The sequence below is a fragment of the Sander lucioperca genome, chromosome 17 (assembly GCF_008315115.2).
Source record: "Sander lucioperca isolate FBNREF2018 chromosome 17, SLUC_FBN_1.2, whole genome shotgun sequence".
Taxonomy (NCBI): domain Eukaryota; kingdom Metazoa; phylum Chordata; class Actinopteri; order Perciformes; family Percidae; genus Sander; species Sander lucioperca.
The window spans coordinates 22,277,656-22,303,705 of record NC_050189.1 but is presented as its reverse complement, the minus strand read 5'-3'; the positions used below and the strand labels follow the sequence as shown (position 1 = coordinate 22,303,705).

The following is a 26,050-nucleotide window of genomic DNA, read 5'->3' as shown; positions in this document are numbered from 1 at the left end:
GACCACAAAATGATGCCAAAGTCAAAACTTCGAAAACATATTCATATAAAATATATGAATTTTCAAATAACATTACAGTACATGATAATCACGTAGACTGCAGCATTTCCTCAAATTGTACCTTAAACAGAATGTTGGCACACATTTTAAGAAAATCTCGTCATCTAACTCATTTGCCAAGTTATGTAAGATCCCATCTTTGATTTAACTCCTGGCTTCGGTCATGAGGCCAATAGATGCTTGAGAGCTGGATATGCTGCACGAGCTAAGACAAACACACACAACAATACACACTCAGAACAATGGGACATTCTTGGCTGGGTCGAACCTCATTCCTAAGACTTCCTGACGTCAGCTGTTGTGATATATGATCGGTTCGCCGTGTGTCTGGTGTGGAGCTGACTGCACACACTGGATATGCGATGATTCACAGACAAACGTGTCAACAGCTCTCTCCTGCAGACATCTGCTGTTGATTACAGTATCAGTCTTAATTTATTTGGCTTCGAGACTAGCGCGAAAAGGTAAAACACACTGCCACCAGGTAAAGTGAAATATTGAAGTTTCATGATGTAGTTACCTAAACTGGAGGTCAAGCCAGGGGTTGAGCAGATTCTGCAGATTCCTAAAAGGCTAAGATAAAGCCGCTGTTTTATTGAGTTTTAGAAGCATTGTTTTATTGGTTCCTCGTGAGTTACATACCTACATTTCCCTAGTGCTGAGTGGCCTGGTATGGGCCTTTGAATCATTGACCATTTATGGCGTGCGCACACACCAACACGAAGGCAGGCTTCGATTAAAAACAGCAGCCTCACCTACCACAAGCCAGCTGAGTACTTCACAGCCGGCGTACCAGTGCAGTTCCTTGGCAACGCCTTAGCGGAGTACAGCAGAGTGTGGAGCCTCAGGCCAAAAACATTACATGCTATTAAGGCCACTTCTGCAGCAAGTCCCAGGGGATCAATGCACCTCTAATCAGAGATCCTTGACTTCACAAGCCCCAGATGAGGTCATCACCTTATTGATACTCTATCATTGCACCTTAAAGGTTTGCTGGTTCCACCCTAAGGCTGGAGAAGGAGGGTGAGCGGTCTGTGAAGTATTATCTTAAAGTATAACTTTGATCTTGTTTTAAGATAGTTTTTGTTTCTATTTGTTGTGATAAGGGTTGTGATACTTAAGAAAGTAATTTCTGAGATCTGGGAACTTTCCCAGGTGACATTATCAAAGTCCTTGTTTTATCTGTCCAAAACCCTAAAATATTTAGTCTACTATCTACTCAGTAAAGCAGCAAATATTCACACTGGAGAAGCCACCAGAGAATGGTTGACATTGTTGCTTGAAAATTACTGGAACAATTAATCAATTATGAAAATAGCTGAATATTCTGTCAATCAACAAATCCAACAATCATTTCTGCCCTACTCGGGGCACAAGGATAGTGCTAAAACAAAGTCCAACAGGGCAAGAAACCCAATCACTCAGACAGGTTGTAAACAAGCCAACGGTTTAGCCAGGTTATTCAAACTACTTCATTTGAAAGTAAAACCAAAGTGCAACAAACCCTCAACGACAAGTACAGTAGGTCAAATTTGTACCAGGAAGTTGGTCTGGATGTTTACAACGAACAATTTGCATAATAATTTTACTGTTCCCCTTTGTTTCAAATAAGGTTGGCTAACCGGTGGCCAAACCTAGAAGAAAAAAAAGATCCAAGATATAATAAACCAAAATATCCTATAAATGAGCCAAAGGAAAAAAATTACAAATGATGATGCATTTAGCCCAATTATGTTTTTTTCTGGCTTTACTAATACAAATGCAAAGCTTAACAAGGCCCTGACCTTCCACCAAACCACATTTTCACTATCAAACGTCATAAAGCTTTAATTAACAAAACCAAAACTGACACCACTTAAAAATGTTCACCACCATAGAATGCAATTTATCAGCCATTATAAAAAAGCTGCTTGGATTTGTCTAATTAAATGGCTTACCAACTTATTCACGGTCATTTCTATTCAGCTTGCGTTGTGAACTTGTGTGTGCAACACCTGAAATGCCTCATTACACTCTGCCGCACTGTGTGACTTTCTCAGATATTTGCTCCGACTTTAATTGAGTGCTTTTTTGACCGTTCATTCTGGCTGAAATGAGGAACACGACCTTGGTGCGATGTGAGATGATTACTATGTGTTTCTTTCCCCCTCCCTGTGTGTGTACGTGTGTGTGAGTGTGTGTTCGACAACCAAGTTAATAGATACAGGTCCTTTGAGCCAGATGTGGCAGGACAAAGCTTTAACCTTGAAGCCTTGGAAGAGAGGGTACAGTAGCCTATTGTAGCATGTGTGCATGCAACAATATTGCCATTACCTGCATTTGAAATCAAAGCTTAGATAAAAATCTTTCATTGCAAACCCACACTAGATGCTTTCAAATCCAAACAAGTCTTGGTTTGCTGTGACCGAGCTAAAATCAAAGTCTACCATAAGCCAGCGTGAGCTCAGGGCAAGTTGAGTTTTCTTGCATCAGTTGAGCGCTGCAATATTAAAAACAGTCCAACTGACAGACTCCCAAACTCTTTTGCTACGCGAGCTGTCTCTGTTCTGTGTTGACATCGCTCTCCATGATCCTCACAAGATTTGATCCCCTTCATCTTCAGTGTCAGAGAACGTGAAGAGTGAGAGACTGCAGGCCCGAGAGGTGTCAAACGACCATAAATGGATGACTCTGTTTGTCTGTTAATCGGCAGGGTTCAACGGGTCAAGTTTCACATTTGGGGTCAGAGGTCACAGGTTAGGTGCGGGTTATTGTGTTGGTCAGGGGTCAACTGTGAGGTTGAGCACACTCCAAAAGTCACGACTAAACTCTGAGAGGAGAGTTTCTTAGTTTGTTTCTCTCTCTCTCTCTTACTCCCACAAGTGCTTTCGACCAACAATTACAGCTCAGTAAGGGCCTGTAAATGTTCCAACAGGTTAACCTTTAAAAAAGACTTTTAAAAACAAATGACCTAGGAAAAGTAAGTAATCGCCCACTTGCGTTTTCCTTCTCATGCTCTTTTCTTCCCCTCTCCATAAGTTTCCCTTGTTTTAAAACCTAATCTGGAAAAGAATACTCGTCTTAATGACACAGTTGTTCTTTCTTTTCGTATCAACAATTTTTTACCTCAGCAAGAAGGCCTTAAGGTGTCACTTTGATGACGTGTGTGGAAGAGAGGAGCCACTCATTCACAGATTGTCAGCTACACATCAGTTTGACTCCTCGGCTGTCAGCTTGGAGTTCATCAAAATCTTTCATACTAGTTTGCCGTTTGCTTCCTCTCTCTTATCTGATGCGTCTCCACGAATGGACTTAACATTCCAAAGCGCTCCTTCACTTGAACTAATCGTCCACGTTTGCCTTTCCTGAACTCCCTTTGTTGCTGCCTGCCCTTAAACTGTTTGGTTTTGAGGTTGGGTGGGCAGAGGGTTAAAGTGTCCCGTGCAAGTGGAGACAAAAACAACAGTAGATACTCTGTCTCCATGAAGAAATGTAAGCCTAATGTGTTCCCTTTATGCAATAGTCCAGCTGTTCCTTTTTGTTTATCAGCGATGGAACTTAAAGTAACCATCTTTAGGGGGGGGGTTTTAACCCTGGTGACACCAAGCCATTTCTTTTTTAAGTTGCATTCATAAAAAATAAAATGAAGTTGCTCAATTCAATACAAGCATTTACAGCTAGCAAATGTCTGCTAACTTTTTATATACTTGGGCCTTACAGGGTTCAAGGTTAATTACTTGAATGCATCCGAGGGAAAACCGCTGTATTACTAAAATGGTTTTGCATAGTGAGGGTAGCCAATCTAGGGCAGCAACTAATGATTATTTTCATCATCTATTACTTTACTGATAATCATCCACCCCCCCCAAATCCATCGAAGCCTATCCACCAACTTTTCAAGTTCTCCTTGTTACCGTTCTGCCTGGCTCGCTCTTGTCTTTAGGGCTCTTCTCATGACCATAAATGGTCCTTCTGTTCAGAGATCTCAGGGTCATGCTTTCAACGTATGGGGCGATAAGGGATAACATGTTTGTGTACTGGGACTAAACTGGGCGAGAGAGAGAGAGCAGGATGAAAAAGAAGGGAGTGGTAGGAAAGGGGAGAAGAAGAGTGGCAAATTATAAACAGTACCAGGGTAGAGGGAGGGAGGGAAAGAGGGAGGAAACGGCTAGAGAACAAGATAAAGAGGGGGAAGAAAAAGGGTGGGATGAATGAAAGAAAGGAAGGAAGGAAAGGAGGGAAGGAAACGGAGGAGAAGGGAGATAAAAGTGTAGACAGGGAGCAGGAGAGAAAGGGGAGGGTGGATGGTGGGTTTAGAGAAAAGAAATTAGATGAATCATTGATTGAAAAAGTGTGCAGAGCATAAAAGAAGGCTTCAGAGAAGAGACATAAACTGTAAGGTGGATAATTAGAGCTTGTAAGCAATATTAAGTGTAGGTGACAGAAAAAGGCACATTAATACAGTATGACAAAGCAAGACAAGATGGCTGACGCTTTCTAGGCGCAAGCTCACAACCTCTTTGCTCACACCTCCTTCCTGTAGTGTATCATTAATTACAAAGCACTCAAAGTTGACAACTAAGGCCTTTTAAGGAACAGCATCACCATATACAAAATGTCACTCCTCATTCTCGGTCAGTTATAATAGTTTATATATAGCTGTAGATATATATTTAAACATCTAGTACAATTCTTTAACCTTTTATCTTTTCCTTTTCTTCTCACATCAGTTTAGCAGGATCCTTTGCCAGCCGTTCCTGACGCTAAGCCTTGTTGTTGTCTTTTCAAATACCTCTTGTCGCACAGCTGACAAACGGCTAAGATAAAATGACAATTCCCTCCGCGCTTTTATAAATAAACTCCTACCTATCAGACGGGTAGATGGAGCAGGGTTTAACCGTTTGTGTGAGCCTGTTTCTACTGGATATACAGTATAATGGTATATCTCTTGTTTTTTTTTTTACTATGTAATTTTACTTTATAGTCATAATCTACATTAAATCTCTGCTTATATTGTCGTCAACAATCCGTGAGATTCTTTGTATGTTTCCCCTGTTGCCCTATCATGGTCACTTTACCCTCTGAGCCCCCCCCTCTGATATTGTTTCATGTCACAGAGCGTTAATATATCTATGTGCCCTTTTCATAGATACATGCCCACACCACTGTGCTACAGACCGGCGAGGCCTCCCTCAGCCTCACTGTGCTTCTCCAGCAGCACAGCTCCCCACCTACATCTCTTCATGGAAAAGGTCACGCTGGCCACATGACCTGCTATTTGAAGAGGACCCGGTGGATACCCAAAGCAGGCCAAGAACAATCCAATTACACCCCAGGGAGATTCGGCGCATTTGCTGAACTCTGCTTGAGTGATATTCTGTTTCTCTTTGGGCGCTTGTAAAGATCCACTTACATGTTTATGGTCAGCCAGGAACTAGAATCAACAGATACCTTTCGAGGTTCATACCCCTACTGTGTTTGACTGTTACATCCAGGAAAGACAGCTTTGATTATTATTTGAGTATGGTTTTATGTAAAAAAAAAAAAAAATAGTTTCATCCTGCAGAGGAAACAATAAAAAGGTAGATAAACTGTGTTCACTCATTTGTCAAAAATCAGGTGCGGTTTAACGGTGGACGTGCAAGGCTGAGGAGGCTGGGCAAGTCTTAAATAAACACCAGTTAGCTTGAGGGAAATTGACAGCAAGGAGGTTAAAGGTTAAGCTTAGTCAGGTGACTTTTAGCTATGACGCATTCCATGTACTCACAACCTGTACTTTACTTCAAAATAGGCCTGAAAATAATCTGAAAAAAATAAATGATTATTTTAAATACAGACAACTGCCTGTTGTTGAACCTGGAAGGCAGTGTTGTAGTCGAGACCACCTAAACCGAGGCCAAGTCATCAACAAGACCAGAGTGTATCGAGACAAGACCGAGACTTTGAGACCGAGTCAAGACCAAGACCACACTTGTGTTAGACAGCCAGAGCTTCTTCTCTCGTCTCCCGCATTCACTTTCTTGGGAGTGTGTGTGTAAAGAGGACAGGGAGAGTTATTGGTTGCATTTGCAAGTTTTAAAACATAGCCCTAAATCAGACAATGCACAGGCAATTTAGCGAAATCCTTGCAGTCATGATCTTGACCAGTCTTGAAATAAAATCCAGAGTCCTCTTTATCTGAGACCAAGACAAGACTGAGTAAAAATGCGGTCGAGACGAGACCAAGACCTTCAAAAATTGGTCTTAAGACCGGTCTTGAGTACTACAACACTGCTGGAAGGACCAAAGCTTTGGCACTCTTTGCTTGATGAATGACCTAAATGAGCAATTGATGATTAAAAATTGGGCTGCAACTAATAAATATTGTCATTATTTTGATTATTTTGCGGAATTATGTTCTTGATTAATCGTTTGTTCTATGAAAACCGAACCGCTTTTTTTCCAACCGCTGATCCATGAGCTGAAGATTTTAACTATATATAAACAGGAAAAAATAATAGAAGAAAATAGAAGTTGGAACTGGGGAATGTTTGGTATGGCTTAAAAAAATGACCAATAAATGATCAAATCACTATCTATATAGTTAACGAACGCCCATACATTTTATGTCAATCAGCCAATTGGCTTATTGATCAAATCAACTAATCATTTCGGCACTAAAACAAGTAAATCAAGGCTTGATATGATTCACTTTTGCTGGACTGGGGCTGTTCCTTCACTGCATGCGCTCTGTCATGATACGTTACCTTCCTGATAACAAGAACACGTCTGGCATTTGTCACCTCAGTCATTAAAAATAAACTCCCCTTCACTTTTTTCACAGAATGAACAAAACATTCACAAAAACACATGCAATTGTTCTGTTCAAACCATCTCACTTTTTTAGAAAATCCAAACTACTCTGAACTACCTCCAGGTAGGGCTGCACGATTAATCGCAATTTTAGCGAAATCGCAATATGGACTAGTGCAATATCCAAATCGCAGAGGGGCGCAATATTTGTTAAAGGCAAAATATGTGTCAAACCATTCTGAAATAAAGTATTGTGTTGCTGCGGAGATGTCCCGGCCTACAAATCCTATCCTACAGACTAAAGAAAACATCTTTGTTTGGTACAGATCCTCGCAAAAAAAAATCACACTATAATCATTTAAATTTTTTTAAGATGTAATATTAGTCAATGAAAATGAGAATAATGATACAAACATGATCATTCCCTTCAATATCGTGAATCATATTGCAATCGCAGTATCAGTCAAAATAATCGCAATTAGATATTTTCCTCATATCGTGCAGCCCTACCTCCAGGTCTCTTGTCCATACAAGGCCTGGAAACCACAGCTGGGGGAAACATATCTTTTGACATTCACCACGTAGGAGACGGTATGTCACCTCGACTACACCAGTGGCCGTTGAGTGCCACAGTATGTGAAAGCATCCAGAACACCTGATAATAAAGCTTATCAAACCAGCTCACAAGATTAGATGCTGCCAGGGCTGAAACCTGCATACCTTGTCTGCAACATTACCATGTTTGGTGAGCACTGGTCCACAGAAGATAAACATTAAGCATCGTCAAGCTTTGGTGTACAGTGATGATGGCGTGTGAGGTTGAGCAATGAAGCAGGCATGAGAAGCCAAGCTCGCTACGGCACTTTACTGGTGCGAATCAGTGATCCATTGAGTCACATACTACACTGTGCAAGGGGGGGTGTCGATGTTGTTTAGCATGTGAGAGTCATACGAGCAAGGCCTGTTAAAATTTGGCTCTCATACAGTCATAGTTTATGGTTACTTTAGTGTTGTTAAGCACAAAGCTGTTTGGCATTTTACGTTCAGTGCTTTTGTGAACTTTGTGCATGTTTGCGCGCATAAGATCGGGATGGGACAAGTGTTAAAAGACTTAAACACAACAGTTGAATGGAAATGTCAAATTAGTCACTTGATCATCCATAAAGCAGTTTTTAAATTGTACTTATATTCAACCCTACTTCTTTGACCAGAAAGACTAAACTCTAATCTTTATGAATCATGGGGCAAAAAGTGCAAGTCATACTCACAAATTAGTCACATTATTCTTAGTCTTTTTTGTGTTTTTGTGTGAATATGAACACCTGCCTGCAAAAGTGTGTGTGTGTGTGTGTGTGTGTGTGTGTGTGTGTGTGCGTGTGCGTGTGCGTGTGTGACTGCACGTTTCCACGCCTGCTTGTATGTGTGAGTGTGTGTGCGTTTGGTACAGTATCCCCAGAACTTGCAGCTCCTCTGCATGCAACACACATCATTACACCGAAGATGAAGTGGTGCTGTCTAACCTTACGTTAATTTGCCACAGTAAATTTAAGTCCCTGCAAATCTGGATGGCTTCCAAACCTTTCCACTACCATTAGATTCCTCTAGCCATTACTCTCACTGTCTCTCTGTCTGCCTTTTACACAATGCAAGACGTCTCTCGTCTGGTCCTTCTGCACATGGACATCACAGAATTACTAATTATTTTAGTGGGATTATCAAATAAAGCAGCAACTAACAATTAATCTGTAATGATTATTGCTGATTTATCTTCTAATTCTTTTCAAGACCGCTCGATTAATTCTTTCGTCTTCCAAATGTCAGAAAATATAAATGAAATGCTAAACAGATTACCAAATTACTAATCGATTAATGGCCTAATTGTTTCAGCTCTAAAACAAAGCTGTCAGATGCTATAATAAGCAATGTATGAGCTGATAATTGAAAATAAATCAAATAATTTTCTTATAATGTTTTGTCCTCTTTGGTTGAAATGATAAGCAACATCCCTCTTCAAGTTGAAGCACAGATGTTGAGCCAGGGCGTGTAGTGCTGAAACGTTTTGTCGATTGATCGATCAACCGAAAAACATCAATTTCAACAAAGTAATTTATTAGGCTGATCGCAGCTTCTGATATGTGAGGATTCGCTGCTTTTCTTTGTTTTATATGACTTTAAATTTAATATCTTTGCATTTGGTAATGTTGGTCTGAGAACTTGTGACCTTTGTCACCTTTTATAGATTAAAATGTTCATCAATTCACTGACAAAATAATTGGTAGATTTATGTGTTAACCTATGTTGACAATAGCCCTAGAGTCATGTGCTAGTACATTTACAGGCTCTGAAAGACTTCTACAGTATTGAGTACATAAGGTCACAAGGTGAAATAACCGAAACTCTCCGTCGGCCGGGTTTCCAAGAAGTCAGTTTTCTACTCTGTACCTCACCGGTGTGGTGCTACAGTAACTCCCTGCATCCATAGTAACCTCAACAGTGGACCAAATATGGTATTACATCAGGCTGGGCACGTTTGGCTATTCAGTTACAAAATGACGAACAGTACACTGAGCCTTAATCAAATTGCTCCAAGAGATATATCTGATATAATCCGATATACCTTTCTTACATCACTTGGCTGCAGATGCGTGGAGCTCTGAAATAACAAGTCTGTCGTCTGAACAGAGATACTTCCATGCCAAAGAAAATCACCCCATCCAAAGAGCACCACTACAAACTTATTTACCGAGAAGGAGATATTATGGATCCAGATTGCGCAATGTTTACAGAGAAAAAGAGGAAGAAACGGGGTTATTATCCAGCATTTAAGAGAGAGAAAATACATATTTTACCAGAAACTAAATGGATTACTTCACCTTTCTTTTCACAAACAACATCATTCTGGTGTGTTAAGATGTAATTAAGTCATTTTAGGTCGAGAGGCTACTCTAGCTTGGCTGTAATGCAGTCTGGGTTACAAAGAGTTATTGCGTACATGTTGCAGCAGCAGTTGTTTGAACTTCAATTGATCCCTCAGCTTCAGTGAAAAATAATTCGCTCCCTGGCTTTGAATTCCCTTTACTGCTGCTTTTCAGTGCTGTGTGAAGTCTGGCTTCATGGTACAGTAAAGCCAGAACTGGCAACACTTTAGTCTGTTGTCAGGTAACTTATCATTATAGTCCAGAGTTATTCAGAACTACTTATTAGGGATTCATCAATGATCAAGCCCTGCCTTGTTCCTTACCTTTTCGTGGGTACGTAGGGTTTAATTAAACAAAAAGACATGGCTACAGTATGAGGTAGGTTACAGAAATGAAAAGGACGAGCAATAAAATATGCTATAGTCTATATCTAAAGGACAGGTGCACATTAAAGAATGATACTCCCTTTAGGACAATCGGATATCTAAATTTTACGAGAGCACCATGCAGTAGGTCTAATAATATACTAGCAACTTTTACACGGCAAAAACTCTGTTACAGCACAGAAAATGCTCCACGAGACAGTAGCTATGTTACACGTTAAACAGCCGGAACATCATAAGAATATGATAGTGATACTGTAGGTGACAAAGAAGGCGATGGTGGTTAAAAACACGCTATTAGCATTAGCACGAATCGCTTTATTAAGACGCCGTCATGGGTCGTGGACCGACCTATTGAAATTAAAACCGCAGGTACCTGCGGTTTTAATTTTATTTCATTTCAGGTGCTCGCGTGCGGATACGTACCTCCTCTTCGTGGTTGGTGAATTCACTCTGCTCGTTTTCTTTCTCGATCTTGTTGTTATTCATTCTGAGTCAGACTCTTGTATCACCTTCTCTTGGACTGTCTTATTCTTCTTTTTTTCCTTCTGTTTCGCTCTGTTTTTTCTTCTCCGGGACCAAAATTTAAAAAGCACCCTCCGACAGACAACAGTCCGCGTGCGGCCGCTGTCCTACTGACCCGAGCTTCCCACTAGTTTGGCGACATCAATGATAAGTAGTAAAGATATTTTTTTTTTTTTTTTTTCAAAAGAGCAAAAAAGTCAACTGAGAGTGGTGTTTCTGTGCAGTCAGATATTCCTCAACAATCCGTGGAAAGCTTCTCCGGAGGCTCTCGTTGCTGTTCCCTAAATGAAAGACGGTAAACGTTCACTGGACTGCGCCGCAGGCAAACTTCTCTCCCCATCTCCGCGTGAGGGAGGGAGGGGATTAGGGTGGGGTAACGGGTGGGATGCACCGTCTCTGGGCTTCATCAAGTTTTATCAAGTGTTGAAAGAGCTACAGTGGAAATTCAGAGCCAATCACCAATTGCCTTTTAAGACCAGCTGAATGTTATTTTAGGCACTGCAACATTCTTGTAATATTATTAGCCTGCAGTGTGGTGTCTATTGTGGCTTATAGCCTGTGCTTTTTTAATTATTATTATTTGGCTGCTTTAATATTCCTATGCATAGGCTACTTATAATGTAGTGTATGTAAAGTCAGCTCAGGGCTGTAGCCATGATTTTAGGAATACCTAGATCATGAGTCCCACAAGTCAACCCTAGACAAAAAAAGTCTAATCAGACACCGAAATAAAACCTTTCCTACCCCTTATTATTATGTGGATTGTTTTTTTTTTAATATTTTATAAATTTTATATTTCGACACTGTCAGGAATACAATTCTGGCGGACATAATGAAACCTTTATTTATTAATTTTTTTGGCCTAAAAGATGTAACATTTACTTTAAATACAATTTAATATGGATTCCTGCAAACAGTTAACTCCAAGTTTGTTACTTCTGGTCAATAGGCACCTGATTGGTCCATGGCCAAAACATTGTATTTCTAATAAACTTAGTGTTGACAACGCGTAGTTTGATGATAAATAGCCTAAGTCTACACATATTGGGATCAACCAATTAAACACACTTAACCCATGTGAATTTTTTTTTTTATTGTTGAATTTAAACTGCCCCCAGGTTGCTAAAAATCCACAAATTCTCAGAAAAAAATATAGTGGGCCTGAGCCAGCTTTTTAGTTTATAGTGATCTTAAATGTTGATGCATGATTTTTGCACACTTTTGCTGTGATGGGCCTACTACAGGTTGTAGCATATCCTTTTTGATTGTATTTTATACTGTTAGTGTTCTACCTGCCGAGGGACTGCATGGAAAGCAGCTTGGGAGTATTGTTATTATACATGGTAAGCATAGAAGAAATATACAGTATAACATATATTGTGAGGTTACACTGCCTTTCATAAATTATTAGTCTAATGATGATGTGGCTGATAAATTAGTCAAATTATAGAAGCAATAAAACCTGCTTAGAAACATTGTTTGCATTGTTTAAATGTGTGTATTTTACCACTGTACTTTCCTGGGAGCAATCCAGATGTCTTTGTTTTGGAAAGTATTTCACAATTTAACTTACATATGTATTTGGTTGTTATTTGAAGAGTGACTATTTTTCTATATCTTAACCTGTTGCCTGTTTAACTTTTAACCTTCAAGCTGCATTACATACCATCAGTTTCGGTCATAAATCTGGTATCACGAGATGTCTTACTATACCCTTCACACTCAGGAGTATTTTCTCTTTCTTTCTCTGCCTCAACTCCTTGAAATGTATCCCTCAGCATAATTCATCATCTGTAAAGACGTACAGAGCAGTAGACAATTATCAACCTGACTGTTTAATACATTTTCACGTGGCTCTTGGTTTATCATTTCAAAGCCCCTGAGCAGTTTTCTGGTTTCAGGCAAATTTTTTTCCTCCCACATCCCTGATACATCCTATTTCTGTCTAGATTTACAATGACCATGGCATGTTGTGCATGTGAAGAGGTACTGGAGGCAACATCTTACATTGCTCAAGATTTTGTATATGATAACAAGTTGCACTTATCCATGAGAGCTCACCCAAGACTAGCTGATTTATGACCTTAAGTGGGGAACAGCCATACCCTGGAGCTATGGAAGTGATGTCTCAACAACAGTGGAGCTGAGCAAACACTCAAACTTTACTGGCACACCTATTATTGTCTACAGTGCAGGGTGAAAAACAGTCTTAAAAGCAGCGATCAGGTGACAACGCAGCCTTGAATGTTTCCCTAATTTCAAAACATTTATTTTGAGCAACTGCTTCGCTTTGTATTTCGCGATGAAAAGTTCAAGAGCTGACAGTAGCTCGGTAGTGGAGACTTTGACTATATGTTGCATGACATTTATTGCACAGGACAGACCCTCAAATGTATGACAGCCAGTGCAGAAAACAAAGAGAGTCATTTTTGCTGAACTTGCACCTCAGAAGCAACAAAAGAAGGAAAAACAGTCATCGCGAATCGGTCGTAGACATTTCTGCTCTTTCCCCTCTCAGATCATGTCTATATCAATTACACTGCATCTGAAGCATACCGAATGAAGAAGGGACATGGCAGATTCTTTTTATGCTGATGAGAAGCAGTTGGGGGTGAGGAGAGAGGGAGGAGGGTCTTGGAGTCTTAGAAGCAGATAAAAATGGAAATGTTCCCCTTGCTGCTCAGCACCCCTGTATCAAAGCTTCCTGCTGGAGTCTGGGGAGCAAGGAGGGGGAGGAGAGGTAGGAAGGAGGAGGAGAGGATAGGAGTCGGGGGGAGAGAGAGGGGGAGATGTCCCAGCTGTGTTTGACAGGTCTCAGGGCTGATCTGTGTGGTCTGATGCTCAGAGCGGGAGGGTGGCCCCCCGACCAAAAAACACACAGACACACACACAGAGGGGGGGGAGGAGAAAGAGGAGCAGCCAGGAGACAGTCTGGTCACGGTGTCCTGGGTAACATGTCAGCAAGCTTTGACACGGCCCAGCCTTACATGAAGATATCTTTGTGTTATCAAGAGACAGCTAGTTTAAGAAGATGCAACAATGGAAGGAAGGAAGTTATTTTAGTTTGAAAGTGTGTTCATTTCACATAATAGAAAGGGATAGTTTTTGGAGACACGCCTCTTTGCTTCTTTTTTTTGCAGAGAGTTAGATGAGAAATCTACAGCTTACCAATGTCATGTCTGTACGCTTAATATATTAATAATAATGTTTTTTTTTTTTTTAATATAGCCACCTTTTACAGAACAAAGGCACAGAGTTGTTAAAAATAGACCAAAAAACTGTAAAAAAAAATAAATAAAAATACAAACAATAAAATAGCAATAGAAATAAAAATAAAAACAGTAATAGTAAAACTTAAAAACAAACAAAATTACAAACATGAGACAAAGGCCAGTTTAAATTGGTGAGTCTTCAGCTGAAGCGTAAACATAGACCACAGGGTGTACGACAATAGAATGTTTTTAGTCGAGCGCGAGGGAGCAGCTCAGAGATGTACACAGGTTGCCTGACCATGCAAGGCTCAATATTATGTAAAGAGGATAAGATAGGAGTGATGAGAGTTTTCCTGCTGGACCTGGTCAACAGTCTTGCAGCAGCATTCTGGACTAGTTGTAGACGGTCCAGGGACATCTCGCTGAGGCTGTTGAAAAGGGATTTGCAGTAGTCTAGCCGGTATGATATAACATCGTGAATTATCATCTCTAGCTCAGATTGTGATGCTAAGAAGCTACAGCCAGCAGCAGGTTAGATTAGCTTAGCATAAAGAAAAGATGGCCTCCCTGAAAAGGTAAAAAAAGAAAAGAAAATCAGCACCTATTTTTCAGCACTAATTAACACATTATATAACCGTTTTGGCACAGCTATAAGATGACCCTGGTTATTAGATGACCTCACCTTTTCCAACAGCTGTTTTTGGAAAAGATTTTTGAAGCGACTGTCCCTGCTGGGAAATGTTCTCCAAGATTCTATCAGTTTAAATTGAAAGTCCTGATCCCTTAGGCCTTTTTCTTGAAAAAGTAAAACATGAAAAACAATCAATTAAAGCGGAATGTAAATAACGCATTTGTGTATCTCGTGTGTTTGTTTCATACTCATGTCGGGAGATTTCAACTCATCTGCACTCTGTAAGGAATTTATTTCTTCCAAAACACATTAAAGGAGCCATCAGGAACTTCCATAGGTCCCACTTGACTAATTAAAAACACTTTTAGGGCTGACCAACTCTAACATATTATAAACAGACTTTGAAGCGCTTGCTAGCTTAGCCTAGCAATGTTTAGCCATAACAACCCATAATGCAACACTCTCTGTAGAAGTGTAGAAGCCGGTGTTACGTTGGTATTCTCTCCATTCAAACAGAATATCTGCTGTCATGGATGTCAGGTCCTAAGATAAAATATAATATAAATGTTTTTTTGTTTACTTATGGGCAGATTTAGGCTTGCTGTTTATCCTTTCTCCAGTCTTTATGTTAAGCTAAGCTAACTGGCTGCTGGTTATAGGTCCACTTTTAGCATAATCTTAATGGCAGAAAGTGAAAGTGGTATCAATCTTCTCATATATCGTGGCCGGGTTAGCTCAGTTGGTAGAGCAGACACACATATAGAGGTTTACTCCTCGACGCAGCGGCCGCGGGTTCGACTCTGACCTGTGGCCCTTTGATGCATGTCATTCCCCCTCTCTCTCCCCTTTCATGTCTTCATCTGTTCTATGGAAATAAATGCCTGAAAAAATAATCTTGAAAAAAATAAATAAATAGCTGATAACAAACATTTAAACTATATCGCAACACAAGGCAGGATTGAGACACAAATCAGATGATCCAATATTGTCTTCTGGATCACTGACTCATAGCTGAAAGGCCAGCCTGATATGAGCATCAAAACGAGAATCTATCATGACACAATGCCGATGTATTGACCAGTGGTGGATCCCTGAGGGAGGGCCCCTGCGGTTCTTGCAATCCGCTCGGTTGGCAGTCAAATGACTCATAGATGTCTTGCCTCTTCCCCATTTCACTCTCTTTGCATTCCTGCAACTCAGTATCAAAGCAAACTCCTCATCACTGCTTTTATGGTTACTAACTTCCTCCACAACAACCAAAAAGAAAAGAAAAAAAACAGAGGGAGAACAATGTTGCAATCCATCTAGAGGTCAACTGTAAAAACAAGCAGGCCTGGCTGTAGACCTGACAGCAGCTCTGGCTTTGGCAGAGCAACACACGTCACCCTTTTGAGTGATGTGGGGTAAGTGGCTCTCATTGGGCTTAGAGCCAGGCCATTCCATTCCTTTGAGTTACTGATACACAATGTTCCTCCCTTATTCTTAGTGGCCCTTGATCTTCCTCTAAGATCACCAATGAGCAATTTGTGGTCAGATTGACCATTTTAATTGGGCAGGAGAGGCTTAGTGCTTTGTTTTAGTTTGCTCAGTCTTTTTCAGTGGCTTCTTCACAACCAAAGCTCTGTTTACTCAACTTCTGTGGACATAAAAATCTTATTAAATGACATTACCAGTACTTTTTGTGTTTTGAATTGTCCAGGTTGTTCTCTTTCCTTTCCAAACGTTCAGGTAGTTTCTGTACAGTCTGCAGTTTTCTGCTTTCTGGGGTGCCATTTGCTGCAATACATTCTTCTACATTTTAATAAGACTAAACAATCCTACAGCCATGGTAGTAGGTCTTATACTCTGCAGTGCTGTGAGCTAACGTCAGCATGCTTACATTCTTAAAATGACAATGCTCACATGCTTGTCACTATACAATCTGTAGTGGAAACCTGATTGGTTTTTAACCTATTTCCTGACCAATGGGCTATCCCGACCCTAGTCTAAATCCACGACCTTCCACGTCCAGGATTGCTCTGTTGCCGCCAGAAATTCCACCGTATGGACTTCTTTCTTCCTTTGTGTTGGAATTTTAAACACTGGACTATGGTTAACTGCTCCTCAGATCTCTGCAGGGTAAATCCAGACAGCTAGCTAGACTATCTGTCCAATCTGAGTTTTCTGTTGCACAATTAAAACAACCTTTGAATGTACACATGTTCCACCAAAACAAGTTCCCTTATTTTGCAGAGGCACCGGGGCTCCGTGATTGGTTTAAAGAAATGCCAATAAACCAGAGCACGTTTTTCTCCCATCCCGGAATGCTATGTAGACTAGCCAGACCCTCCTCCGCAGCACTGTGGAGGAAGGTCTGGCAATGCGAGACTATCCTGACCCTAACCATTCCAGGTCAATGCCTAACCTCAACCATCTTTGCACATGCGTAGAACGGATTGGGTATCCCGTACAGATCAGGCAGCCACAATGCTGATGCCTAGAAGGTATGTTTACCATCTGAGTTTTAGCTTGCTAAAATTTGAACACAAAGTGCAGCTAAGGTGGATTGGAATGTCATTAGTTTTGCAGGTATTTGGTCCATAAATCAAAGTTTAGCCACACAAAAAAAATACAGAAGCCTTTACATAGTTTAGTTAGTAAAGCTTCCCTGTTTTATCACTGAGAAATAATGCCCAAGTTGAGTGTCTTTATGTTGGTGCACAAATTATGTTTCGATTCGCTTATTGTCAATCACCAACCACCCACAGGAAGAAATGCAAGCCTCTGCCAGAATATAATCCCTCAACAACGTGTCACCAAACAAACTTAAGTGTCTTTTTGTTAGGGGTGTCTTTGTTAGCTGGAAAAGTAGAAGGGAAAAAGTGAAAAAGGTTAGGTTAATATTTCAAGAAGGCAAAAAAGTCCAAATTGATGAGGCAGGTGTCTGGAAAAAATGTTGCTTTGATTAATAGGCTCAAGTCTGTGTCAGACTGTACTATAAGCTTTCATGGTTCGACAGGCAGAGGAAGGGTTCAGTAGAGAGCAGAGACCACGCTAAGTATGTCTCCTCGGCTTGAATTCCCAAATGTTGACACAGGTCTATGTAATGGACTATAATGTTGCCTTTGAATGCTGTTGAGTGGTCCTAAAATGTCTTAAAGCAGGTCAAAGGGAAGTACGTATATAACGTAAGTCATATATTCCCTTTTGTTGTGCAGTGGAAACAATAAAAGGTTAAACTAAAACCCTGAGCTCTTTCCAACCACCATTAATCTTTATTGAACATGTTTGTGTGTGTGTGTGTGTGTGTGTGTGTGTGTGTGTGTGTGTGTGTGCAAAATAATAGTTAATTTGCTTTCTGCAGTTTGATTTGATCTACAGAACTCTGTGTATTGGCCTTTGTATACATTGAATTTAAATCTTCTACTATTAATCTTATTCTGATTCGTAACTTTTCTCTTTTTACGACATCTTGTTATTGTCATGTCAAGTTTTTGTGAGGTCACGATTTTATGTTAGTATGTTATTAGTTTTTATGATATGTTGTTTTGCAGTAAAGGAAAAAAAGATTACTACAAATACTGTAGTGCATTGAGCATGTAAATCTATGTACATATACAGTACACATGCAAACATATGTGCATCCAGCCTTGCATATGTATGTGTATATGATACCATGAAAGAGGATTTGGCATAATTTTATTTTGATACTTACATTCTACTTAATACTTCTGTTCTTTTACAGTACTTTACAGTTTGTGTGCAGTACACTGTAGTATTACTTATTTTACTTAAGCAGAGGATCTGAATAATTCTTCCACTGCTCAAAATCACAAATGTGAATCTCATGGTGACATCGGGGGAAAAGTCAGGGGATCACCAAAGTCATTAGAGTTCATTCTCTGGGGGATATGAATATATGTATCCATTTTCATGGCAATCCATCTAACAGTTGCTGAGGTATTTCAGCCTAAGCCAAAGTGGTGCACCAACCGACTGCCACTGCCATCCACGGAGCCATGCCGCTTCTGTGGCTAAAAAGGCATGACATCCAGTGTTTCAGGGTCCCTGTTGTGATGGAATTAATTATTTCTGTGGGATTGCAATGGAAATCACTGCAGCCTATAGGTCACATTTCACTTTTTAAAGGTGGAGTGGACCTGGAGGCAAAGGTCAGCTGTCAGAAAGCCTTTATCCTCTCAAACCAACTGGTGGCCTGTTTGACCATGACTGACTGCAGTGGACTACACCCAGACTTGAACTGCATGTGCTGCTGGAAACACAGACCATAACAGTGTATCAAACTGATGTTTTTGTCATCCCCCCCCCCCTTTTTTTACATACATAGTCATAGTTTGATATGTCTCTGTATGATAGAGAAACATGAGTTTACTTGTGTTTGACTCACATTGTTACAGCAACTTGCTCAGTATCGAGTGCTGTTACAAACTAAAATCTCATGCTTCTCTCTTTGTTTATGATAAGATATTATTGACTCTTCAGAGAATGCTGCTTATTGTAGCAAAGGCCAAATATTGACATTAGATAATCCTATGAAAAGAAAAGCAAATACCACTGCGATGTACAAAAGTCTCCTTAATCACACGAGTGGATGCTGGATAATTCAGTTTCACAACAGTACAGTAAGGGAGAGGTATAAATAACTGCGTCCAAATATAGAACTACATTTGAACTTCCTCTCAAATTCCTGCCATGAGTTGCTATTATCAGAGCCATTTTGCCTCTCTAAAAACCCACTGCAAGATTAAAAGGCCACACTTGCCCCCCATGAGGCCCTTGTCACTCTGCACATCCGTGCAACTGTGCCCAGCATCTGTCTTCCTTGTCATATTAAAGTAAACTGACGCTTTGGCAACACCCCAAAATAAAAATGATGGTCGTGAGGGGAAAAAAACAGAAGAAGTGAGAACGGAAAGGAGCCTAGACGTGGCCCCGGCTGCACTACACTGCTGAAATAATTAGCCCCTGGTTGATGTGGACTCCTCGTGGGACTCCACCGTGACATGTTCAAATGAGTATTGGCAGCATGCGACACCAGCTGCGGGCCTCCTACAGGGAGCTGCTGTAGAGTGCAGTGCTCTGCCCACTGAGCACGACACAAAGCCTTTAAACTTTGAAGACCAAGAGCAGCGGCCTTGAGCTTGTTTTACAGCCACCAGAGTTTAAAGGAGACAACTGTAAAATGTAACATCTGAACTTTTTGTATGCCAGGTGTGTTAGGCAGTGATCTGCTACTGGCTCTCCACCACACACATCTTTCCACGCCCAAATCCACGAAGGCTGTGGCACAGATGGGAGCACCACTCATGGGGCTCAGACATGAGGAGGGAGAGGGAAGGGGGCGGGGAGGGTGCACCAGGCATTATCTGGGCCCATGCTGCAGTAGAAATGCAAGTTGCAACCACACCTGTGTTAATGACAATAAACCAGGCTCTGTTTGGAATTCCCACTATACCCCACGGCACCAATTTGGCAGCCCCTAGTGGGAGGGCACAGGACTGGCAACCACCGAATCCAAGATGAGGTTTACCACACCCAGAGTTATCTTTTTAGGCATTTTTGCTAAATGCACTTTTTAAATGATACATCTGCTTACAGTCACAGTCACCAATGTCAGCCATTTGTATTTGTAGCCTATAAACTTGATTGTAGCACAACAGACATGATAGTACATATATATTTTAGTTTTATTATTAATAAACGCTATTTGATTTGGATTTTTTGTATCACCTGATGAAACAAAGCCTTCAGAGCTGACAGCACAGAGGGTGAACAAACAGTTGCTCAATAGTCCCTCCTTGTGGTAAAAAAAAATAAAGGAAATATAAAACCAACACCTAGCGGAATACTTGAATGCAGTCTTTATTAGAATGTTTATTGCAATATGTTTGTATCTTTATTGGTACAATTATAAATATATGAGTATCATTGATTAACATAAACATGGCACAGCATATTTATTTTTTCTGGTCCAAAATATATCCTAAATAGTCTTAACATTGATCTAAAAGTAAAAGTGCAAAACCAGAAATGGTCACGTGTTGAAGAATGATGACATTTGTCATATGCAGGAAGAAATGTAGAGTGTGTGATGGCCATTTTCAGTGCCAGAGGTATTCTACTAGACACCGAGGAACAATACTAAAGTAAAAAAGTAAAAGACAAGTGCAAGTTGAGAGTGTGCAGATGCTTTGGTACAATCTCTCTCCAGCTCCATCTTAGTTTCTCACAGGTGTGCTGTTTCCTTTGACCGTCTTCTTCAAGTGGTGATAGTTGGGCAGAATCTTCATGAGGAAGTCGAGCTGCAGAGTCTGAGGCTGCAAGATAAAAAATAAAAATAAAAAAAAACATCCACAGTTACGCAAATCTGCACACAAGCCAACGGAACTTTGTGACTCGCAGGCATAAACAGGCATCGACGGAGACTAACCTGTGGCTTTTCACTCTGCACACGGCGGATGCAGTTTGAACCGTACACAACTGTGTTCTCGGGCACGACCTCACACGTGTTGACCTGGCAGCATGCGCCGATGATGCACCCAGTGGTCAGGATCACGTTCCTCCCAAGATCAGCTGGGATTTGTTATTGGCAGAAAGATGCACTTTCTTAGAAAAATACACTAAAGGGATATGGAAGTTAGGGTTGGGCAATATGATTCTATTCACTGTGAAACATAGGCTATACATTTACCAATGTTGCCATACTGTGGTCTCTATCCTATTGACCTATATTAATATCTCTGGGTCATTTAGATCATTGTGTGCAATGTTACAAATCAATGAGCAGAACTGCTTTGTAGCAATATTGTATTTTTATATCATCTTTGCATCAATGTGATGACGTACCTTCATTGTGTTAACCATTCCTGGGTATTTTATCAATTAACGGTTTGATTGTCCAGAAAGTCTTCTACTATATAATGATATATATTGATAATACTGTGACTTAAAATTGCATATACCATAATAGAAGATTTTATCCAGGTTGCACACTCCTAATAGGAATACAGTAAGTGATTGCAGTACTTACCTTTAGACTCAATCACATTGTTGTCTCCAATTTTTAAGGCTTGAGAGACTGTAGCAGAATCATTAAGGATTCGAACCTATGAATTTAAAACATTGAATAGTCACTGTTAACTATAGCCTGATAAACACCCACTGTGATAATTATATGAGGATTATTACATTTAAGAATTGTGACCAAGATACATGTATACTGAGTAGGACATTTAAAATAGCTGAAATAGACTTGTTAGTGCTCTCTGGTGGACAAACTATATTCGCAACACTGTTTCTAAATGACCACAAACACATCTTATTGTGTTTCTGTAGATACATTTCTTGTTCTTGGCTAACAGACGTATCTGCAATAAGCTCATATTTGCCAATTTGTCAGGCTGGCTCTACTGCAATCAGATGCCCATATTGTTATTTGCACTGCAAAGGATACCACATCCAACTTCAAACACATTATTGGTCCCAATTGTCATGGTTTTTGGCTCCACTCCCTCTGTGTCTGGCATGATATTCTCTGGATAACTACAGACAAAACACACAGATAAGATAAGGTTCAACAGTGATGACAAAATAGGAAAATTATGTTGTAATAAACAATGTAGCCTGCCTACCTGTTAATAATAAGTGCCTGCTCCTCTATCAGATTACCCTCTCCAATGATAATAGGCCCTGCCTCTGCTATGATCCGTGCTTTGGGGTGGACAACTGTTCTAGCACCTGTAAAAAAAAAAAAGAAAGAAGAAAGAATACAAAGTGTTGTCTTATTAGAGAATACAGCTGCTGGATAAGCAATGAGAAAAATGGCGCTTATAGGGACGTTAAAAGCAAATTCTCACCAATGGTCACATCTCCTCTTATTTCGCTTTCAACACACACAACTGCTCCAGCTGCAATTTTAGCACTGGGAGAACACAGAGATAATATGAAAATGTTGTATATGCAAAGCCTGCAGCACAGGCAGAATTAAACAGTTAGATAGCTGATCATGCAAACCTGTCAGTTTGCGTTTCAATGCAAATGGAATTCGCGAGCTAGGCTATATAAGGGTGTCGCCATCGGTGATTTTGCAGGATTATTATGAAATGAAACGTCATTTTTATTTCCTAAAAGCTAAAGTTAACTCATAATATAAAAGGTTAACGCCGCTTAAATGTATTTATCTACCTTTTCTGTGCCGTGATTTGCTTTGCGTCAGACATCCTTGCGACGATGAATAAAATGTATCGATAGAACGAGTTCCGAGTTGGAGCTCAGGGTTGATTACTTTTGTCTGAGAAACTTGCTGCCCTCTACTGTTGTTGTTTTTTTTAAGGATACTGCAACGGACATTTGTTAATATGTTGAAAAGAAAACTATAACCTGTCCACACAATCTGGTTTATATTTATCTTTTTTGCATTATAGGGCATATATGTCATTATTAATTTTCATAATCTGAACATGATCAAAATACCTTTCTGTCTTCTTTTTTTTCAAACTGCATTTTTCCATTCATATTCTTTTCCCACTACAATAGAATTACTTGCCACACATTAACCCGATTATCTACATAAAATTAAAAAAAAAAAAACCTTATATAGTCTAATATAGGCCTACTATAACATCAGTTCATGTTTTTGATAAAGTACATCTTTCTTCAACAAATATGCACACTTGCCTAATGTATATAGTATGTTCTCCTATGTTGTAGTGTTGTAGTAGTTTAGTATATTTATAGTGTATTTTAGTATATCCTTTATATCGTGTATTCTATAGATATTCTATAGGTATATATCTTATATTTATCGAGTAGCCAATGCTAAGATTTTTTCTTGTATTTTGTATTGAGCTATTTTAGTTTATTTCCAATTGATATTGTAGTGTCACCATGTCTCCTGCAGGGTGCATCAAATACAAAAGGATGGGAAGAGATTGCGACGTGTGATAAACCAGTTACATTTAGTGTATGTGCTTTGGGAGGAAAATCATACCGCTTTAATATCCGCCTCCTCTACATACTCTCTTGGTGGTAGCTTAACTAGAAAATATAAGTTTATTTTCGTGATGGTCAAATGAACCCGTAGGCTATATGGCGTTAAAACGCCTAATGAATAAGAGTCTGTTAGAGAAAGTTTTTCTTCTGATGTGATATTAAGAGTGACCTCTAATGCAACTGATTGTGGCCGCTGATTCTGGCTAATTCTCTTTTAAACAGTTCTTTTAACCAATGCATTCCCTCCTACTGTAAATGGGATTTGAATTGTGTCAAGTCAACCACAGTTCAATATAATAAAACAGGAAATTGAACAACACCCTGTTTTCATAATAAAATGTATACTTTGCTAGTATGACAAAACAAAACACCCATTTGCCTACCATTTATGGTTATAATGTGGTCTTTTCAAGTTGACATTTTGGGCATAGTCTTGTATTAAACATATTTATTCATTCTGTTTAACTGAAGGTTTAACTGAAGGTATTTTCCCAGTGGTGTAAAGTTACCAAGTACATTTACTCAAATGCTGGACTTAAGTACAGTTCTATGGTATTTACTTAACTTGAGTATTTTTCATTATTTACTTATTATTAGTATAAAGTAGCATACTTCTACTCCACTACACTTCAATAGAAGATATTGTAGTGTTACTCGCCTTCCTTTATCTGACAGCTGTTGTAGTTTCTTTTCACATTAAGGTTTTATAGTACAGGCTATGCAAAAATAATGATCAGTTTATAAATTATGATACATCATTACAGATTAAACTACTAATTACTACTACATTATAGAAAAGTCCTACAGGACTCCTTCACGTCTGAAACATATTACTGAGGTACTTTTTTAGTAAAATAATACATTTTTAACTGATTGGGGACAACATTAAAATGCCTCTTACATATGAATCTATCAATAATAAATAAGTAAGTAAGTACGTATTATCTTAATATAACACTGACGGGACCATTCAACATGAGTAGGCTACATTTTGTTACTGATAGGCTGTACTTTGTTTTACATTTTTATTTTATTTCTATTTGCATTTTAATACATGATAACATAGTAATACCGGGGTAACAGAGCAAACAAAAAAATGTAATAAAAAGATAATAATCAAAGAGTGTGTGGGTGTACAAAACAAAAACATCCCAGAAAAAATGATATGCCAGAGATCAGCGATGCATGTGTATCGCTCACCTTCATGATCTTTATTTTGAAATGAATTACCGGAAGTATCATCCTCATCCCGTCAGACTTGATAGTGGTTGGGTTTTGAAGGAGAGCGAATCGTCTCATCAGCTGCTTGAACGAAAAGTGAGCCGCAGACGGAAGCACCTGAACCTGCGTGTCTTAATTAGACTGTAGCTTGTTTGAACACTAGTCCCGGCCCATAATACAGCTTAAAATATATTGAAAGTACTGTTAATATGTAGATAAAACAACTATGACTTGTTTAACCCGCTGGATAACTGTATTGTTTTCTGAATGGGAGAGAGGAAGCGCAGCTAGCTCGCGCACCGGGTCTAAATTCCGTGTACTTAGCTTGTTTCAACTTTGTGGAAATATGTAACTGTGACAAGTGAGACTGTAACATGGAGCAGTCGGCTACTCTCGACATAGAGACGCTGAAGGTAAGCTAACAATGGTGGGAAAAGTGCATGTTAACTGAAACAGTCAAGTTTATCGGTGGAATAATGGGGAATAGTTTGACACGGACGTCACATTATGCAGCAGGGAAGTGAGTTTTATTAACCTTGCTTACAGGACAGGGGGCTACTTGATGTAACTAGTCATGCATAATTTATCTAGATACTGTGTTGTTTTATTCAGCAGTCCAAACTCAAGTTTCTCACTAATCCTCTCTGCAACAGGTGCTGAATTGTTCCATTCAAAATCCCAGCTAATTAAAGATGAATGTAAACTGTCTGTAGTGTTGCGGTGGTTGCATCTCTCTCCCGGGAGCGACATGATGATTAATGACCACTCACCTGCCTGGAGCTCTTTACATAGGCTCCCGTATCTCCCTCTTGCACTATACCTCATATTGCAGTCTCCTCTTTAAGAATCACAGTAATGTGACAGCCTATGAATATTCTGCCTGCATGGTTTCTCATTATCATTCCAGTCTAGCAGGGGAGGCAGTAACCTCTGGGTACAGTATGTGCATGTTGTCTCCGTGCTGCAGTGCAAAAAGCAGCTCGGTGTCAGAAACCCACACAGCAGAGCTACTGTTTGGATGTGCACTCAATGTCATCCATTGACACACACAGACACACACACACACACACACACACACACACACACACACACACACACACACACACACACACACAGCTCTGGGTTTAGTGGTTAAGTCACGCTTATCAGTCAAGAAATCACTCCTGCTCACACTGGCTCTGAGCTGATCCAGCACTTCCCACGTCTGCAAGTTTGTCTTTCAGCTAATTTGTCATGTTTCTTTTTTTTTATTGGAAGGGGATTTTAAAGGATCCACTATCTTCTCTAATTAAAACAGAGGCTTTGTTTAGAATGCTTTGTGGCATTACTTTTGTTGAT

General features: G+C 39.8%; 3 protein-coding genes across 13 annotated transcripts in view; 1 reads left to right on the top strand and 2 right to left on the bottom strand.

The window, feature by feature from the left end:
• LOC116049006 (RNA-binding protein with multiple splicing-like) overlaps positions 1 to 11,012 on the bottom strand; it is a 35,406-nt gene extending 24,394 nt beyond the window's left edge. For 2 of the 10 annotated variants that reach the window (XR_004104786.2, XR_004104787.2), the window contains exon 1: positions 10,559 to 11,010. Coding sequence is in view for 3 of the 10 variants with exons in the window: in XM_031298345.2 (XP_031154205.1) it covers positions 10,559 to 10,621 (63 nt within the window). In the remaining 7 variants the exon portion in view is untranslated. Of the gene's footprint in view, positions 1 to 10,558 lie in introns of all 10 variants that reach the window. The other 8 variants (XR_004104791.2, XR_004104792.2, XR_004104790.2 and 5 more) reach the window with 4 other exon arrangements.
• A 9,332-nt stretch (positions 11,013 to 20,344) lies between these two features.
• dctn6 (dynactin subunit 6) lies at positions 20,345 to 22,815 on the bottom strand. The gene is made up of 7 exons (XM_031298343.2): positions 22,685 to 22,815; positions 22,357 to 22,421; positions 22,132 to 22,237; positions 21,954 to 22,042; positions 21,531 to 21,578; positions 20,931 to 21,073; positions 20,345 to 20,817 (listed from the first exon to the last, which is right to left on the bottom strand). The coding sequence occupies exons 1-7, from the start codon at positions 22,717 to 22,719 to the stop codon at positions 20,719 to 20,721; spliced, it is 585 nt and encodes a 194-aa protein (XP_031154203.1). The 5' UTR covers positions 22,720 to 22,815; the 3' UTR covers positions 20,345 to 20,718.
• Positions 22,816 to 24,727: 1,912 nt separating this feature from the next.
• Positions 24,728 to 26,050, top strand: part of LOC116049004 (zeta-sarcoglycan-like) — a 38,126-nt gene continuing 36,803 nt past the window's right edge. The window contains exon 1 of one of the 2 annotated variants that reach the window (XM_031298342.2): positions 24,728 to 25,125. In XM_031298342.2, the coding sequence (XP_031154202.1) occupies positions 25,087 to 25,125 (39 nt within the window). In that variant the 5' untranslated portion in view covers positions 24,728 to 25,086. The remainder of the gene's footprint in view (positions 25,126 to 26,050) is intronic. The other variant, XM_031298340.2, reaches the window with a different exon arrangement.